A 19,555-nucleotide genomic window follows, 5' to 3' on the forward strand; every position below is an offset into this window, starting at 1 on the left:
CAAGTACATACATACCAGTCCATACCAAATGTTATAAATACCAATTGTTAAGGATATATTATCATAAAGTATACCAATTGTTATCACAAAATAAATTAAATAAAATTGTATTATAAGATTTCTCTTCCTTTTCAAAATAAGAATTAATCAATTTAAGGTACACACAATTTTGCATGAAAGGTACAAGTTATATCAAAGATAGGTACATAAACAAATATCCATGAAAGTTCAAAAATTTTTTAGCAATTTTGATACCAATTGTTAACAATTATTAACTATTTTGTTCACAAACTTTCAAGAATCACAATATATTTCAAGCATATAAATAGTTCAATCAATATATGCCTAATAGCATTCTTTCATAAGCATATCCTATCCAAAATAAATATTCAATCATCATGTCATAGCAAATAATTATACAATCATGATGAACACATATGCTATAGCAAAAAAATAATGAAAGCATAATTATTCAAATATATTCTTTTTTGTTTCAATGCACAGTATTGAATTTAATCCAAACATATGCAAGTATTCAATCATATATTTTAATCAAAATCATATAAGTATATACAAAATAAATAAGTAATATACCTAATTCAAAAACAATATACAAGCATTTAAGCATAATTTGATACATGCTATCTCAGTTATCTCAATCAATGAACATGCATACAAATTTCAAATTTATAATTCATAATCTATAAGTCAAATGAATTTAAAGATAAAAAAATCAACATAGTCAACTCATGACCATATTCAAAGATTCATCTTAAACAAATATTCACGTAAAAAAAATTAATCACATCAAGGCAATCAAGAATTAGGGATGAATATTAATCAAAATGAATTAATCAATCCAAGCTTTCAAAAATATTAAGACAATTTTTATTAAATATTTTGGTGACTAATTTATGCAATGTGTTCATATGTTCAAGCACACTATCTCATTTTTACACACAATCAAAGCATTCAAAACAAATAAGTTTTTTAAGTACATATTGAGGCAAGCATGTATTCAAACTCATTCCTCATAGACACATAACATAGAGTCAATACATTTACCTCCATCGATGTCAAGCTATGTTTATGCTCATTTAGTTTTGAATTCTCCAATCTAACTCTTTTGAGCAAAACTAGGCTTGATTGATGAAGATGACTTGCTTTGCTTATTCCACTTGAAAACCCAAAACTGTAAGCTCATTCATGACCATTTCAAGTTTTCCTAGTATAAAATTAAAAAAAAATTTTGACAAAAGATTTTCATTAGTAGCATCAAGAATACTAATTGATAAAAATTATACTAATTGTTAGAAAATAAATTTCACATTATAAGTCATTATAGGCAAAAAAAATTTTATTCATTAAACACAGGTCACCAATAGCAAATGAGATATATATTTAAGCTAGAAGTCATATATCAATTTAAACATCAAATAGCACAAGAATGACAAAAAAGCTAAAATCCTCATGTAATGTGCAAAAGTCAATTTATGAAAATAATGAACACAAAAAAGACATTCAATATTCAAAATTATTTAAGAAATCACAAATTAATATGTCAAAGGCCGTATAGAAATTGAAAAGCTCAAGCAACACATTTATCATTCAAATATATTCAAAAAAAATTCATCACAAAAGCATAAATATATCTACATAAATTATAAGCCTAATTGACAATGACTTAAAGTAAAAATAAACATCATAAGAAAATTATTCACTTAAGTCATATTTTAATCATATGATCTTTGGGCATAAAAATTCAAATATCAAATCAAGCTAAATCATATTTAGCATGCACATATAAGAACAATTGATGAACCAACAATATACTTAATTTAAAATCAAGTAGTTCATCATGCATCAAATTTAAGTGCAAAAATTAAAAAAAAATCAATTAAACACAAAATAAGCATATTTCAAAACTATTTCAAAAATTAAGAAATAAACAATTTAAGTATTTTCAAATCAAACATTTTGACCACATGAGCATTGCATCAAAAATTAATTTCATCCATATGTGCATATGAGATTTATGAAAGTAATAAAATTAAATTTCAAATATGAAAAATAATAAATTCAAATATTGAAAGCAAATTCTCAATTTTAGAATAAATACTTGTTCCAATGTAGCATTTAAAAATATAATCAAATCAATATTAATATGCATACCCATTTTAATTCCGAAAAAAATAATTTTTAAAAAAATATTATTGAAAAATTCAAGATTAAAGTCCAAATTGAAAGTCAAAAATCAAAGGTAAGCTTGGCACATGTGATTTCAACCCAATTAAATAGTCAAAACTCAATTTGATGGCATTTGCTAGAATGGATTGGTTGCCTCCATGAGATGATCGATCATGTTATTGGGGTGATTGATCCCATGTAGGGTGATCAATCCTTTATTGTGATTTTCAAGTCTATTTTGCTTATGGCTAAAAAATCAATCAATCCCTTAAAGTGGATCGATCTTTTTTCTGCTAGAGTAATAAAACAATAAAAAATTATAGTTTTTTTTTATTTCAAATCTAGGGTTTTGATGTTTTTAGACAAAAATAAATTTTAAACATGTTAAAAACATCAATTTAGACTTGTAGAAATATGACATTTGGATCAAACATATTTTGAAGCAAATTTTTTGTATGATTTTGCAAATGTTCTAACTTTACCCTTTTTGCAACTCAAGTACGAAAATTTGTTTGGATAAAGTTTATGCATTAAAAAGCATTTCAAACAAGTTTGAAATGATCAAATAAATATGATAAAAGCACAAACATTCAACAAATGCATGTATTTCAGATTTTCAATGGTCCAAACCCCATTTACGTATGAATAATGCTAGAAACACCCTTAAAGTATTAAACCTTTGTCACTTTCATTCCAAAAACTTTGGAACAAGTTTGTAAACATTTTTCATAAATAAGAAAACTTGTTTGAGTCGTAAAGTATATGCAATATGAACACATTTCTCAAGCAAGCTTATTAGGCCTTATATAATTCAACCATCAATATAAACCACACAAAATGCATTAAGATCATAAAAATCATCTTTTTAACACTAAACTTATTTAAACAAATTTATTTATGCAAAACATAATAGGATAAACCATTCAAAGCTTATTATTTTTAAGATTTTGATTTTTGACACCTTAAAGCAAATTTTTACTTGGAAAATACGTTAAAAAATTTTAAAATTTTGTCAAGCTCATTTTTATTCAACTTGAATCATTCTAACAAATTTCAAATGTCAAAATAAAGTTGTTCAAGTGATCATTTGGCCTTAGATATAAGAAAATCAAAAAGTCAATTCTTAAACCCCATATTTCCTTGAAAAAGGCTACTAAGATGGGAAAAAATTTTATAGATATATTTTAAGCTCTTCAAACCATTTAGAAAAAGTTTTATATCACAATTTAAAATGTTTAAATGGTTTTTATATCCCAAAATATTCAAAAACAAGATTTGATCTTTTAACCTTCAAAAACTTTTGAAACTTGCATGTAATATTATGAAAAATTAAAATCAATGTAAGTTATCAAGTTTCTTTGTTTGAGCAAGTTTAAATTATTGAATACATGATATTCAAATTCATTTTATACTTAAATTACTAAAACAAATTTTCTTATTTTAAAACCTGACTTTAGCAAAAATTATTTTTAAAGCAAAATTTAAAAATTCAAAATCATTAAGCTTTGTATGCTACCCCTAAATTTGTGCATAAATATAAAAACAATCGAGCACACAATTAATCACACCAAACATATAACATCAATATTAACTATTTAGATTAACAACAATACATATATGGTCGTCAAAATAAGTATAAACATCTCTTAAGTAATTAAGCTTCAAAATCAATTTCAACAAGCATCTTAAACATACTAAAGAGTACAAATAAATACATACTCAATAACAATTAAGCACTTTAATATTCAACAAGAATAGGCAACTAATTTCATATTTACTTCAAATAAAAATTTGGTTTAGAGGTTATCCATCTCTATTATATATTTAGAATTTCATTTTTCAAACTCTTATTGTAGCTCATTGCTCTAGATCACTTAGAAAATATATTCTCATTTGAGTTTTGTTACCTAAATTACTTTGGGTCATTGAGAGTTAGTGACTAAATCTTTTGTTTCTTTAGGAACCTATACTTGCCTAATTTTAAATGAGATTTTTTTTTTAAATAGGACAAGTATGTAGTATGACCATGAAAATTATAAAAATCACATTTTATCATTTTAGTACTTAAACAATTCTTGAAAAGCTTTTGTTTTTCATTCATCAAATTTCTTTTGCAAATTAAAATTTTCTTTTTCTTAAAATTTATTTCTATTTTAAGAGGTTTCAAAATTTATTTTCAACTTTTTATTTTTTTTTTCTAAAATATTTTTAGCATTTATCAAAAACTCATTCTCAACATTTAACTTTGAAATCATTTTTTTATACTTCATCTTCATTGATTCACATTCGACATATAACTCACTAAAAGCATCTTACAATTTATCAAATATATATGAATTTGAATTACAAGAGTTAGAAGTTACCTCTGGTTCTTCAATGGTCATAAGACATGATGCATATTGGTTGAAAATTTATCTTTCATTTAGCTTATTCAACTTTCTTCATGTCTCATTTGAGGTTGAACACTTTGAGATCAAGTTGAAGTTGTAAGCATCTAAAACTCCATAAAGAATGCACTTGGCCTTTGCTTCATTCATCTTTTGCCTCATGTAATTTACATCATTTGAAGGAATTTCAAGCCCTTTTCTTTATCACATTTCAAGCTCTAAAATATTATGCAATTATGAACATTTTTATCCTTATTCTCTACTCACAAAACTTATATTTGTCGATCATTAGAATTTAAGAACTTTCTCACCATTTTGAAACCTAAATTGAGCCATAGAATTTTTACTAAAGATGGTTAAACCTACAAAAGGAGATCAAAGCTCTTATACCAATTGTTAGCTTTTTAGGTGAGATGGTGATCCAAAAAGAAGGTGAATCGAAAATTTTTAAATTCTTTTCAAATAATGATTTCAAAATAATTGAATGAAAATTTAAAATTAATATCAAAATATGATGTAACTGACAACAATTGATATATCTTGAAGTAAATATAATCAACAATGACAATAAAGAGATAGGGATAAAGAGATCAAATTAAAAAATTTATGAAAGCTCGATCATTTTTCACAAGGTACCTATATCCTCTCTTCTTAATTGTCCACACCTAGGCTTTAATCCATTAATCTTGAATTGAAAATATAAACCTATCTTTTTCTCTCTAAGGCGTAAGATAAAAACCTTTACCTTTTGTAGTATTTTACTTAATCTTATTGCAAAACTCTCAATATGATGTTTTTTCTCTTATTCTCTTCTCCTTTTGTATATCAAAGGTAATTTTGTAAACAATAAAATAACCTCTCTAAGGGTAGGTGTTTGCTAAGTTTAAGTACAAGAAAATGATGAATGAACAACAAATATGGTTTGGATACAATAAATACAAAGATATAAGCTTTAAAGCTCTAAAACTATTGATTTCTTTGAGAGAATGAATATGACTTGTTTGATTTTGTTCTCTTGATTCATTAGCTTATTGGTGTGTTAGAATGCTCAATTTATAGAGAAAAATGAGGAAATAGTTGTTGGGAATGCTTGGGAAAATGAAAAACCATGTTTTCCTTCTTTGAAACTAGACATTGGAGCTTATTTGGGACAAAAGGATAGATTGGCTTTGATAGGAGACGATTGGTTCTTGAATTTCACTCAATTTTTGACTTTATAGTTGAGAGGATCGATTAATTTTGGTACCCGATCAATTAGATTAGTTAGGTTTTGTATTCCCAATGATTTTGGATGAGCAATGCCATTGGTAGTCTCCTACGTTACACTCTACTTACTAATTTAATCATATCTTGAGTTATATAACTCCAAATTAAGAACCGTTTGAAGATTTAAAAACTAGACTTAAGGGGTTTTCTATCCATATAAAATTCATCATCTAATTCATTGTATTCAAATTATAGTGAATTTTCAAAACTATCTTTTATGCAATTTTTAGACAATTGCATGGTGTCTAATAAAAATTCAAAATCTTTTCTTAAAAAATTTATATTTTGATTTGTTTAATCCATTAGAAAGTAGACTCAAAGAGTTTTTCAACAATATAAAATTCAAACATTAAAACTTTGTGAATTAATACAGAAAAATAAAATAAGTTCAATATTAGAAAACTTTATTCTTGTAAAATAATTATCTTAAGTTAATCTATTTCTTAAAATCAATATTATCAAAATTATATTGAGTCCACAATGAATAAGTTCACTTAAAAAAAATAATTAGATTTTTATTTAAGCTCAAATAAATAATATTTAAAGATAGTTTTGATTTGAGAAATAATAAAATATAAAGAAAGTTTGTTTAAACTTTGAAAATCATATTATTTATTTAGTACCAAATTAATAAAACTTAAGAACATATACTAACTAAATATTTTTTAAAATCTTGATCAAGCTTATTTAGCTTAATATTTTATCATTTCAAAATAAGAATCAATTTAAAGCTAACAAATACCTAACCTTTTTCTTTTCTTTTGTTTTATTTACATGATGTTAAACATTATGGTGAGTCAATTAGTTAATTTATAGAAATCAACACATTTTTCTTTATTTGAATCGGGGTTCTTTTTTTTTTTTTTTTTTTTCTCCTTATGGCTAAGCCTAATTAAATGTTGAGGCTTTTTCCTTTTAAGGTTCATTTGATGATGATTGAAGGTCCATTTGAATGGATAGTAAAATTGATTTTGATGAGATTGAAAATAATAATAAAAATTATTATAATTACGATTAAAAAAAAGTTATTATAATTAAGATTAAAATATTCAATGAAAAATTTATATTGAATAAACCTTCCTAAAATTAACATTTAAATTTAATTGATAGTGATTAAAATTTAATTATAACTCACTAAAAATGTAGTCGTTTTCAAACATCCATTGAATCGGGTGAAATGTGAATATCGTTTTGGCTCCGAATGATGTTCCAATATGAAATGAATTGAACCCTGCCCAACATCATCCAACAAGCCTAAATCCTTTTTGTTTTGGTACATTAACGACTTATTCGAGGTATTTTGATTTTTTTTTATTTGAGTCAATTTGACTCATTATTTTATTTTGGGTTAAATTAATAACGTTAGTTAATCACGTGCAATCATGTGACTAATGGTTTTGTTAAGGTTGTCACGTGGATTGACATGTGTTGGTCCACATGGCAAGCCAACAAAAAAAATATTCCTCTCCTTTCCCTACAATCATTATTTTAATAATTAATTCGATAATCAAAATAAAAAGTCTAAAAAAAATCTTTGACTAAACATTTAATTAACCAAAAAAAATACTTGAATGAAATTCTTTTTTACGTTGTTTTAATTTCAGATTTACTTAAAATAATTGATTTCAAAATTAATAACATGCTAGGTGAAATATATGAAAAGGATATAATTGGTAAAATGTACTATAATGTATCATTTTCTTTCTTTTCCTGCATTAAACCAAACCAAAAATATTAGTAATTTATTTATTTTCTTTTTTTCTTTTAAAAATTCATTTTTTTCTTTACTAATAGAATTCAAATGTAGTGTAAAAGATATGTTCTCAAATCCCTTTTTAGTCTAATTTTTTTTTAATTAAATCGCATGTGCTTCTAGATGAAAAATATAGAAAGAACAAAAAAAAAGTATTAGTCAGTTAATGAAAATCTATTTTATTTAAGTTGTCATTTTGGCTTTTGGTGACCCTTAAATTTCAGTTCTCATTGACAAAGACCTCAGACTTTTGGTCAAAGAGACGTGCCCATGTGACAGGACAAAAGAACATTCCAACAAAAGCTTTGAACTATCTTTTCTTTCTTTCTTTTTTTTTTTTTGTTTTGAAAGCTTTGATTGATTGATCAATTCAAGGAACCCTTCTCTGCTCTATTTTCATTTTCCTCCAAGTGTTTAATTTGATGATAGTTTTTACATTTTGGCAAAGAAAATGTGATAAGAAAATTATTATAAGCAATTATTCCATGAATGAAGTTATGGAAAATAATTGGTTAGTTTAAGGATATGGCAATGATGATTATCAGTAATTACTGAGATAATCTCAGATTAAAAAGGCTACTATGCTTGTGATTCATGGCATCTTTTAAAAAAAGTTTTTCTTTTTTTTTTTTTTTTAAGAAAATCCAATGGAAAAATTCAGATCAATGAACATAGACTAAGGGAACACTTTGTGATTCAATAAAGTTGGCATTTAGCTAAAGCTATGGTGCTCAATAAAGTAGTTCTGATTATGGGGTAGTAATAATAATTGGTGAAAGAAAAAAGATAATGGAATTCTTTCCCTTTTTTCTTGTTTTATTTGTTAGTAGCAAAATCAAAACCAGTTACAAGAAGTCAAAAAAGTGCTTTAATTGTTTTTTTCTTTTTTTTGTGAGAATGATATGCACCCTATCAATATAACATCTAAACCTAAATATTAAGCAAACAAAAAGATTGAAAATCCTATTATTTAGTTTTTTTTAGGGTTTGAGATCAAAATACCATAGGATCTCCAAGAGAATGGCAATGCATTTTTAATTTAATGAGTCAATTGTTACAAGTTCATTGAATTGGCATTTTCAACATCAAACAAATAATTTCTCCTTTCCTGTCTTTTTCCATTAGAAAATTTCTGGCTTAAAACAAACTCTAGTCTCTTCATGTCTTTTAAAAATCCTAAATTTTTCTAATTTTGACTTTGAATATATAGATAAGGTAGAATCAATGGCAAAAATAAAAGTAGCAATTAACTGATCAACTAAACAACAAAATTGCTAAAGAGAGAAATTTTCTTTCACAATATATTGTGTTTATTCAAACTCAGTTGGTTGTTGTCCCTCTTCTCTTCCTCAAGAGACCAGCTCTTGAAGTTTGAACAGTCAACAAAGCAAGAGGAAAAGGGCTAGAGAAAGAGGAAGATCATGGCATTTTTTACATAAGCAAAGACATGTTAAAATGCAGCTTCAATGACCATAGATAACTTTTTCTTTTTTCCTATCTAAACCAAAAGAATCCATATTTGCAGCTATCATGGAATCTTTTATCCTAATTATGTAGAACATAACAATTGTTTTAATAAAATAAATAAATAAATATTAATGCATAAAACTCTTTTTTGATGTGAGATAAGAGCTGGCAAAGCATAAATTATAGATATTGATTTTGAGTTGAAGTATAGAGATTCCAAATTCCAATTATATGGATTCATAAGCATATTAACGACTTGATTGCAAGGAAAAAAAATATGAATATTTGTTTAAAATGAGTAATTAAATATAGGGAAAGAAGCTTGCTACTACTAATAATATAATATAGTATTAATTGATTTTTTTAAACCTTGATTTAAGATTATGTTTGCACATTCAAAAGTCTTATTATAAAACATGCTAACAATTTTCATGTAACTGAAGGATAGTGGTAATTAAAAATGTGGCAATCCAAAAAACAGCAAATGAAGTCAATAATTTTGATCAAATGCATTATCGCTAGATCCCAAAACATGAACCCTAATTAACAAGTAACTAGGTGAAAGGTGAATTACTAAACACAAATAAAGTTTACTTGAAAGTTTTGTTATTTAATAGAATTATTAGAGTTCGACACTATATTTCATTTCAGGCCATTGGCAACATCAGAATCCAACAATATAGTATACAGCATCTTTCATTTTCAGAGAAACCATTCACCAGTAACAGATTTGATTGTTCATTATATGTTTTAGGTGAGCATAAATATAGAACAAAATTAAAGAAATAAACAGTTGGAAAAGAAAAAGGGGAGTTCAAATAGAAAGTGTATAATTCACTGAGAAAAAGAAATGGAAAACTAGAAACCAGACCATTATTTACAAAATATTATGCCCCATTCTGAACCTACATATGTAGTAACAATACTCCGTGGAAAATGTTGTCATCTTGGTCAGGCATCTGAATGCCCCTCTGAGGGATACGTGCCAGCGACTGGTGTTGTTGAGGCTGAGCTTCCACTGCTACCACTTTGTTTTCCAGGTGCAACAACTGACATTACTTTCTTTACCAGCTGTTTAAACATCTTAACCTTAACCTTACCCCTCTTTCGAGGGATCCTTACTTCTGGCTTCCTCTCTGGAGTCTTATCATTTTTCATGGTTTTGACTTTTGAAGTTTTCTAGGAATTCTGTTTACAAGTAGAGAAGAAAGCAGAGGAAAAATTAATGGCAGAGTTTGGAAGGAACTGAAAAATATTAAGAAGTGAAGATTTATATGTAGTGAAATGAAAGAAAAAGCCATATGGGTCAGAGGGTTTTCACATAGTGTGAAAGGGTGTTTGAAATACCAAATCAAGGAAATCAACTTCTAATGTGGGTTTTGAAATAAGTATCAAAAGGACCTATCAAGACAGCTATTGATCAAGTTTTACCGATTTAGTAAAAGTATCATTGATAAGCTTAAAGCCATTTATGGCCTTAATTTTTTCTCATATTATTAGTAAAAAAGTTACAAGAAATTTATACACCTAGGTGAACACGGGAACTGGGATCTAAATTCCTTCTTATATATATATATATATATATATATGTATGTATGTTTGTATGTATGCCAGGTATTAATCTAAGTTTTTTTTTTTTTTTTTTTATTAAGGAAAGAGTGGATTCAAACCTGTTCTTTGAGTAAAGGATCATGCATCAATCATTGGGCCAAATGCTCAAGTGCCTAAGTTTTTTACTTAGAATCCATTTATTCATTTATCAATACCAAGTCCATTAATCTGTGACTGTATATTCCAAAATCAATAGCTTATGATACTGCCTCTATTTCTCCTTATATCTTCCCTTCATCATGGAGATAGGCATGGCCCTTGTTTCAAAGGGTGAGTTTAATTGTATATTCAAAGGCCATTCAACAAGTTGCAGTGTTTTAAGGCTTTTTTTTTTTCTTTTTCAGAAGAATATGCGTCCCAATCAGTTTCCAGAAGAATGGTAAAATAAACACTTGACAGGTGTGCAGGAAATGAGGAAAAAAATACAGATGTTGAAGTTCACTGTTCAGTGAAAAGAACTGCCCAAGAAGGGTTCAGAAATCACCTATTTCCTTGGACTTACTAGGTTCATCCATATCTGATAAAAAATCTTTTTCCATACCGATTTATCACTTAATCCTTTTTCTTTCCAGTCCTCACATTCACAAAGCTCCAGTCTCCAAGTGACTCATAAATAAACAATGTGAAACCTTTGGTTTATTTTAAAAATATGAGGTGCCAAATAAGCCAGCATTACATCCTTTGACTGCTGACTGTGATAGAAACATGAAAAGTATAAAAATTATAGTTAAAAGGTAAGGCATATATATAAATTGAAAGTCTTAGGTCAGAATTCAGATGTTGATAGATTATAAAACATATGAAAAAGAAAGATAGAACGAACCTAATAAAGATGAAGTTTGAAATTGAAAGAAATTTTCTCCTCCCATTTATATCTGGCCAGGCAAAACTCCAATTCAAATTGCAACAATTATTGTTTTCAAATGTTAAGGACAATAGCTAAATGTTCTGGTTGAGATAGATCAGTTAATAAATTCAACTTGAGACACAGCTGAAAACCCTTTATTTTTTAATGAGAAAAGGCATGATCTGCATTGAAGTAATAGAAAAAAAAAAGCTCAGAATTTCATGTGAATCATAGAACATATAATGGTTTATAGATAAAGGTAATCTTGACATTCTTTTCAAACCTTTGTCCAAGTAATCTTCACTTTTCAAGTTTTTGTATTATATCATTACCATTTTTTTTCACTTTATCTTTACTCTGCTTTTTTTTTTTTTTATGATTAGTCAAAAATACAAAGTGGGTGATCCAAGCATATGCTTCAGAAAGATCACATGAAAATGCAAAGAGAGAAAGGTAAAGAAAAGGAAGTGAAGTCAAATTATTTTCTGCATTTATCATTGATTAATCACTGAAAGATTAATTTAGCATATTACTGATCTCCCTTGATCTTGCTATTGCAATATGGGAGTCTCAGGTCACAAACTTTTTCCAGCGTACAGAATCAATAGTATTTTGTAAGCTGAATTGTTTCAGCAAAATAATTGAAAATTCATTTGTTTCTATATGTTTTTAACAAATGTTAATAAAAATCTCCAATGCCACTGACATTGATCCAAGTACAGAATATTTATTAATTCATTATGAATGTAATGAAAGTAACATAAATCAACAATCGTTCTTCACTTTTTGAGAGTACATATTAAACCAAACTCGATGAGTTGCATTACTCATGCTTCCTTCTCCTTCTGAGTGTCATGACTTTATATTCAGGAATAAGAAGTTTTGGATTAGATCTTGACCTATAGAGAGGCATTCCGGCAGTAAATTCTTCGCTAAGTGGCATTTCCCCTTCCATAACTTCCACAAATATTTGATCATCTTCTGCATTTGCAAACCCTCTGCACAAAACAAGGGTCACCAAGAGCATAGCTATGAACCCTGCAGGGATTTTCATGATAAATGTTGCAGCCATGTTGGGGCCCCTCAGAAATGTTCAATGTAATATTTTTGGATGAAAAATGAAATTTAAAGGTAGGAAAAGGTGGGAGATAAAAGGGTAAAAGATGTTTGGTTTTACACCGACATTGCCAAATTTTGCGGGTTGTTAGATATGATGGGAATTAATGCCTTATATTGCTTTCTATTTTTAGTGTTATAAAGTTGTTGTAACCTTCAAATTTTGTTAAAACTTTGTGGTTGAAAGAGTTTTTCGTTTGTTGGGTTCAGTACGCTTTGGAAATTGCGATGTTTTAAGGTTTCTCCCTTAGTGGACTATTTTTGGTATTAAAAAGTGGTCATATGCAATATAACCTTTTTCTTTCCACGCAAGAATTTGCAATTAACTTTGCCTATTAGCAAGAAAGGAAGCCCAAAATAACGTGGCCCCAATTAATAAATATTGAGCATTGTACAAAAGCCCAATATTTTTTATTGGATCGAGCTCTGGAGGATCCAGGTCAGACCTCATAAAGCCCAAAATTGGAAGAGTTAGCCCAAACTTGTCCATCTATTATTGATTTTATTATTAAAAAATAAATTAATTAAATATATATACGTGTGAATTATATTTAAATAAAAATTTCGTATTCTTTTACCATACCATAATTTTTTATTTTCATTTTCAAGCTATTTAAATTCAAATTTTAGGTGAATTCGGATTTTAGAATTATGATTTCTTCAATTTTAGACAATACCATTAGAAAAAATGGAGCTTGTTAGCATTAAATTTAGCATTACAATGTTCTTTTTATAATAAAATTAGAATTTTTTTCATATTTACCTAAAATGAGTGAACAAAAATACATATGATAAAAAGAAAAAAAAACATTAAAGAAACAATTATATTATTCTATATATGAATAAAAAATTTTGTAAACTCTACAAATGATTTTATATAAATTATACATGTCTATAAAAATTATATTAATTGAAGAATAATAGTTGTATTATTATATTAATATTTTTAATTATTACCTTAAAAAAATAAAAATAAAATATAACTTGTTAGCTTTTAATTGGGAAAGAATTCTTTAAAATCAACGTGCCAAAATGCTTCATCTTAATCAATCTATTCTGTAACTTATAATAAAAATTATCTCCAATTGAGCAAACACCCATCTCAGCAATGTTTTCAAAAAATTAAGGGTTAAATTTGGGAAGAAAACATATTTGAAACTTTCAGCACAATGTATGTTTAACACCTGTTAAATAAAAACAAAAACGTATGTCTAACACCTGTTAAATAAAAATTGAACAAAAATCTTTTTTTTTTTTGAGAGAAAGGGAGAGAAAATGAGTTACCTATTATCAATGCTGAAGAGGAAGAAAGGAGTCGACACGATCATCTAAGACACCATCGACAAGCTCTCGGTCCTCTGCTTGTTTGTTGATAGCTTACAGAATAGAATATTGTTGCAGAGAGAAGAAGCCCAACAGATAAGTGGTGATGATATGATTATTTTTGTACATAAATGTTGAAAATTGACTCTAACAGAGCAGATCTAGGAAGAGTAAGAGAGTTTGTTTACTTAACTTTTTTGTGTTTGTTTTTATGAGCTGGTTGCTTTTAGGTAACATAAAGAGTGAGAAATCAAAAGGAAAAAAAAAGACAATAAAAAAGGGAAAAAAGGCAAAAAATGGACTGGTTACTTTCAGTAAATTAGAAGAAGTTGTCGCCAATAAAGGAGAATGAAGGTGATGGTTGACCTCTTGTTGGGTTTGAGTTGGGATCTCAAGTTCATGGCAGCTTGTAGTTGTTGGGTTGAAGTGTTGATGTGTTTTGGAAATTGTTTTCCTCTTAAAAGAAATGGAAGACAATTTTCGTGTTTATGGTTTTTTTGTTGACCAAAAGTTATTTTCAATTGACTTTGTTAATTTCAGTTATCTAAACAATGGAAATTAAAGAAATAGATTTCCAAAAATCATTTACGTGGTTATCAAATGGAGCCTTAATTTTAAATATTTCTTTGCAAGTTTACCAACAATCAATAGCTGTAGTATGTAATTTAGATTAGCCAAAGTCAAAAATATTAATTCAAGTTTTGGATGATTTTGATGATCAAATGACTCAGCTGCTTATTAAAGAAGAGGTGCATAAATGGCAACAAGAAGGTGCCCATATTGTGTATTGGCACCATGTAATTAGAGATGGTTACAAAGCTGGTAATCTTAAGTCTGCCATGAGTTGTAGCTATGTTAAAGACTATGAATTTCTTGCCATTTTCGATACTGATTTTCAACCCACCCTTGATTTTCTTAAACGACCTGTTCGCCATTTTAAGGTAACTAATTTAATTATTTCTATTTTGAGTTTGGTTGCAGTTTAGTAAATTCAAGCTCAATTTAGTATGTTTAGGATTAGTTGAATTGAATTTTTATTTTGGTCATATGCTTACAGGATAATGAGGATGTAGGATTGGTTCGGGCAAGGTGTTCATTTGTGAACAAGGATGAGAATTTGTTAACAAGATTGCAAAACATAAATTTGGCATTTCATTTTGAGGTAAAGCAACAAGTGAATGGTGTTTTCACTAATTTCTTTGGGTTTAATGGGATTGCTGGGGTTTGGAAGGATAAGGCTTTGGAGGATTATGGTTGGTGGTTAGAGAGAACCACAGTTGAGGAGATGGATACATCTTTCAGTGTTCATCTTCAAGAATGGAAATTCATTTTCCTTAATGACATTGTTTGACGGTGTTAGTGACGCCTTTGGCTACAACTTGGACAAAAGCCGCTGTTATCTAGTGTTATCAGCTTGGCATTTTGCAACTCAACTAGGTTTCTTATCGCTTCTTATGATGAAAGCTATTGGGTTAGTAAATGCTATTAGCTTTCTAAATTCCTAATGAAAACACAATTCAAAGGAAAAAAATGTCATTCTAATTATTTTTCCTGATTGTATATATGTTCTTTGTTTAACTTTACAAAAAATTTAATAGGAAAATATGGTGGTGATCAATTTATAGGGGTTACATTCAAAATGGCAAGGTACCTCTGACCGTCTTCCAGTTACCTATCCTTCTATTCATTTTTTTATATTAACTTCAACGAGATGAGGTTTGTCCTACTCCTCTTTCAATTACCTATCCTTAAAAAATTTTGTTGACTATTTTTAGGTTTGCGCATGCCAATCCATTACATTTGGATGTGTTCCAAAGTGTGGCACGATTTGAGGCTAAAGTGGTTGCTATGACAGCTGCTTTACTTAGCAGTAAAGAGAAGGCTTTTGGTGGTGAAGTATGTGGAGACATAACATAAGGAAGAACTAAGAGCATATTATTAGCTAAGAAAATGTCTCGAGATTATATGAAGATAAATAAAAGGATTATAAGTCTATAAATATATATGTTTCCTGATATTTACTTCAATAATTTTATTACTTTTTTATTTACCCTATTGTATCTATAGTAGTGTTGGTACTTTGGCATAGAGTCATAGTTTTGCAGGTTAAAGGAGAAAATGCTTATTAGTTTTGTCTTTAGCCATATGATGATCCTGCATTTATAGGAAACACAGTAAGTTTGACAGCATATCTCATTGTTTAATATACAACTCTTTTTTACTTCACCGTTTTTTCTTCTTCTCCTATTAGCAAAATGCATAAATGTTTTGCATTTAAGTCTTTCATTTACAGGGAAATGTTCAATGCTTTCCACCATCCTTACTTGTCTCTTTTTGGTAACTCTATACCATAAGAGACAAAACATCTGAAAGTCTTTTTTGAAAGGTTTTATGGAACTGAAATCCATGAAAGTTAAGGAATATCTAGCCATGTGAAACCAAAGTCAACATTTGTGAAATTTTGCCGAACCAACTACTTGCAAGTTGTTCATCCTAAGATGGAATTATCTTTTTTTGGCAATTTGAGCATTAGAGACATGGTGAGTTCTTATCAATTCCCAGACATTACTTTTTTTATCCTTATTTATTGAAATGGCGAAGTGGGTATGGCTTCTACACTACTTAGCCCTTGCTTTTGAGCCTGAGGCATTAATCTTTCAAATAATCAAAGGATGTAGATTTTCTGAAGTCTTCATGGAAAGTGTAGCTGAGGAAGCATTCCTTTCGCTGGACATTAAACGGCAATCAGAACCACAGGTGGCATTTACCGTTGTTCTTGGATTTAGGATTGGTAAAACTGTAATACAGTGCCAGGTCTATCTTTCAATTAAAAACAAGTTAACCTGTTGATCCTTTGTTAGTCACAGAGAAGTTTTCAGGTACATTTGGACCCACAACATAGTCGATTGAACTGGATGCCATTCTTTTGACTCTTTCTTTTTTTTTTTTGGGAACTTAGATTAAATGGCTTTGCCTGGTTGCTGTGTATGTTATGGGGATATGAAACATGGTCACTTGGGCAATTTGTCTCCTTGTTTTTATGGCCTTGATGATAAAGGAAAGGCTCATTGACCAGTAATTTATTTTGTAAGACAGATCTCCCAATTTTGTTAATATTAGGCCAATGATGCTTTAGCTATTTTGCATTATTGCCTTATTCTTACGCTTTTGTATGTATATAAATTGTATAGGTTGAAAACATTTCATATCCACCATCTGTATGTATATAGCATGGGGTGCCCATGCCATGTGTTTTGCCTGAAAGGTTGTTTATATTTCTACTAATATGAATTTTGCATGGTATTTGATGGTAATTTGGAGATACCATGATTGAAGTTCAAGAATAACTACCATTTTCTGCTTTTTACTCCATTGCAGTTGGTAAATCCCATATTTAATTTTTGTTTATAATACATATACTCTTCTCAAATTTCTCATTAAATTGTTCTTGGTTGCTTAGTTTTACAAGCATTTGGTTAAGCAATATAATGATAAAATGAAAGAAAAATTAAAAAAAATTCAGAACAGATGAATGAAATTTTTATGAGCATTGTTTATTCTTGTTGCTTACTTTTATCTTGAAAATTTTTAATGGAATTTGTAGCGCAATTGTTAAGCTAGTTATTGATTCATTGTTTGAAACTAGTAGTGTTTAGGTTTTGGTTTGTTGTTTCAAAATAAATGATGTTCTTAACTTATTTTAATTCTAGGGTTAAATTATAAGTATATAATTTAATTTTACTCCCATGGCAAAACAGATCTACAACCTAGTTTATACAATTAATTTTACTTTGTCTAACCTTCATATAGGTTGCCACTTGACAGTCTCACTCCTTTTTTTTTTTTCCTTTTTTTCTTTTTATTTCTAATTTTTTATGCGTATTTAATAAATCATTTTATCAAAAAGTTGTATGGGATGCATTTGATATTATTAATTCAAAAATAATTTTCTTGATTTTTTTAATTAGATAATTTATCATTTATCATTTCTTTTTTTATTTTAGTTTCTTATTTTAATTTCTAATTTTTTTCCTTTTTTCATGCATATTTTAATAAATTATTTTATAAAAAAAATTTATGTAGGATCTATTTGGTATTATTAATTAAAAAATAATTTTCTTGATTTTTTTCTTTTTTAATTAAATAATTTTTTAAGAAATATATATTTATAAAGGTGTTAACATATCATTGAATTTTTTATTTTTTATAATTTTTGTTTTTATATTCGATCTAATAGGTACTTTTTTATATTTCTTAATTAGAGATTGGGTCAAAAATATTTTTTTCTTAAAAATTGAAGTTCTGTTACAGATAGATTTAGCCTACAGTATTGATCTTACATATTTATTTTGACTAAACTTTAACTTTCATCATGGTTTTTCGTGTCAATTTTTTTGTTTTATATTATGTGAAAAGAAAAAAAAGTTGTAGAAGGTTCAGTGATTTTATTTATTTTATTTTATATTCTGTGAAAAAAAAAAAGAGTTGACAAAAAAGATTAATAATAACAAAAATTAAGAGAAGAAGCAAGGTAAAGAAGGATTGTGCTAAAGAAAAGAAATGGCATCTCCCCTTTTCAAAGTGTTGACATGATACCTTACGTTCTTTCTTTTTTGGCTCTTTTGTTTTTTTTTTTTTTTCAACTTTTTTGGTTTTAATTTAGATCAAATTTGTGGAAAAACTAATAAAGGTGTCTATGTAACACTCTAATTTAGATTTTTTTTTCTTTTATTTGTTTTAATTAGATAAAATTTTCAACAAAAAAAACCAATAGATAAAGATGGTAAGACAATTATTATCTAATGAATTTTGATCCATCTTAATAAGATAAGGGGTAAAAAATTTTTTTTTACAATTTTCTTTTTTTTTTATTAATTTTAAATTTAGATAAATTTTGTAAAAAAAATAATATTAATGTTGTTGTCGATGTTGCACTCTCATTTTTTATTATTATTTAATTAATTAAATTTTATAACAAAATGAGTCAATAAATAAAAATAATAAAATAATCAGTATTTGATAGATTTTGATTTATCTTGATTTAATATAGATATTTTTGTAAAAAAATTGATTTTAAATTAAGTTAGATTGATTTTTTTAGGAAAATTGGCACATATCATAAGAGAATTTAAGGTGTTTTATCAAAAATATTATGTGATATATTTAAAAGTATATAAATTTTATTATTTATTATTTAATTATATATATATTATATTAATAAAATTATTATTTTATACCTATTTTAAAATATTAACATTTTAAATTCAATTTTGATATCTATATGGCATCTTAATGCTCTCTCTCTCTCTCTCTTTGCTTTTTTGTTAATTGTGACTTTTCTTTTTTTTTTTTAATTTTATTCTCAATTTTTTATTAATAAATATATTATTTGATACTTTAAGATATTAATATTTTAATCTCAATTATAATATCAACATAGTGCCCTAATGAGCTCCATTTTCTTTTCATTGTTTTTATTTTTCCTTTTTCTTTTTCTTTTTTCTTTTTTCTCATTTTTTAATTGGCTTTTTTTATCTTTCGTTATTTTTATTTTTTAATCAAATAATTTTATTAAAAAATTAATAAATAAAATTAAAA

At 27.2% G+C, this 19,555-nt stretch overlaps 1 protein-coding gene across 9 annotated transcripts; it reads left to right on the forward strand.

The window, feature by feature from the left end:
- Positions 1 to 13,715: 13,715 nt before the first annotated feature.
- Positions 13,716 to 17,120, forward strand: LOC111294605 (putative xyloglucan glycosyltransferase 9). 9 transcript variants are annotated; one of them, XR_016327649.1, is made up of 5 exons: positions 13,716 to 14,060; positions 15,015 to 15,119; positions 15,318 to 15,428; positions 15,556 to 15,604; positions 15,733 to 17,120. XR_016327649.1 is itself a non-coding variant. In XM_089743671.1 (2 exons), the coding sequence occupies exons 1-2, from the start codon at positions 14,680 to 14,682 to the stop codon at positions 15,306 to 15,308; spliced, it is 513 nt and encodes a 170-aa protein (XP_089599797.1). In that variant the 5' UTR covers positions 13,727 to 14,679; the 3' UTR covers positions 15,309 to 15,429. The 9 variants fall into 9 exon arrangements, 1 of the variants encoding a protein (XP_089599797.1); XR_016327648.1 differs by having other exon boundaries at positions 13,727 to 14,779; XR_016327645.1 differs by having other exon boundaries at positions 13,728 to 14,898; positions 15,583 to 15,604.
- The last annotated feature ends 2,435 nt before the right edge of the window (positions 17,121 to 19,555 follow it).

Source organism: Durio zibethinus, chromosome 14, assembly GCF_047325235.1.
Source record: "Durio zibethinus cultivar Kanyao isolate XHJ-2024 chromosome 14, ASM4732523v1, whole genome shotgun sequence".
In the NCBI taxonomy this organism is placed as follows: Eukaryota; Viridiplantae; Streptophyta; class Magnoliopsida; order Malvales; family Malvaceae; genus Durio; species Durio zibethinus.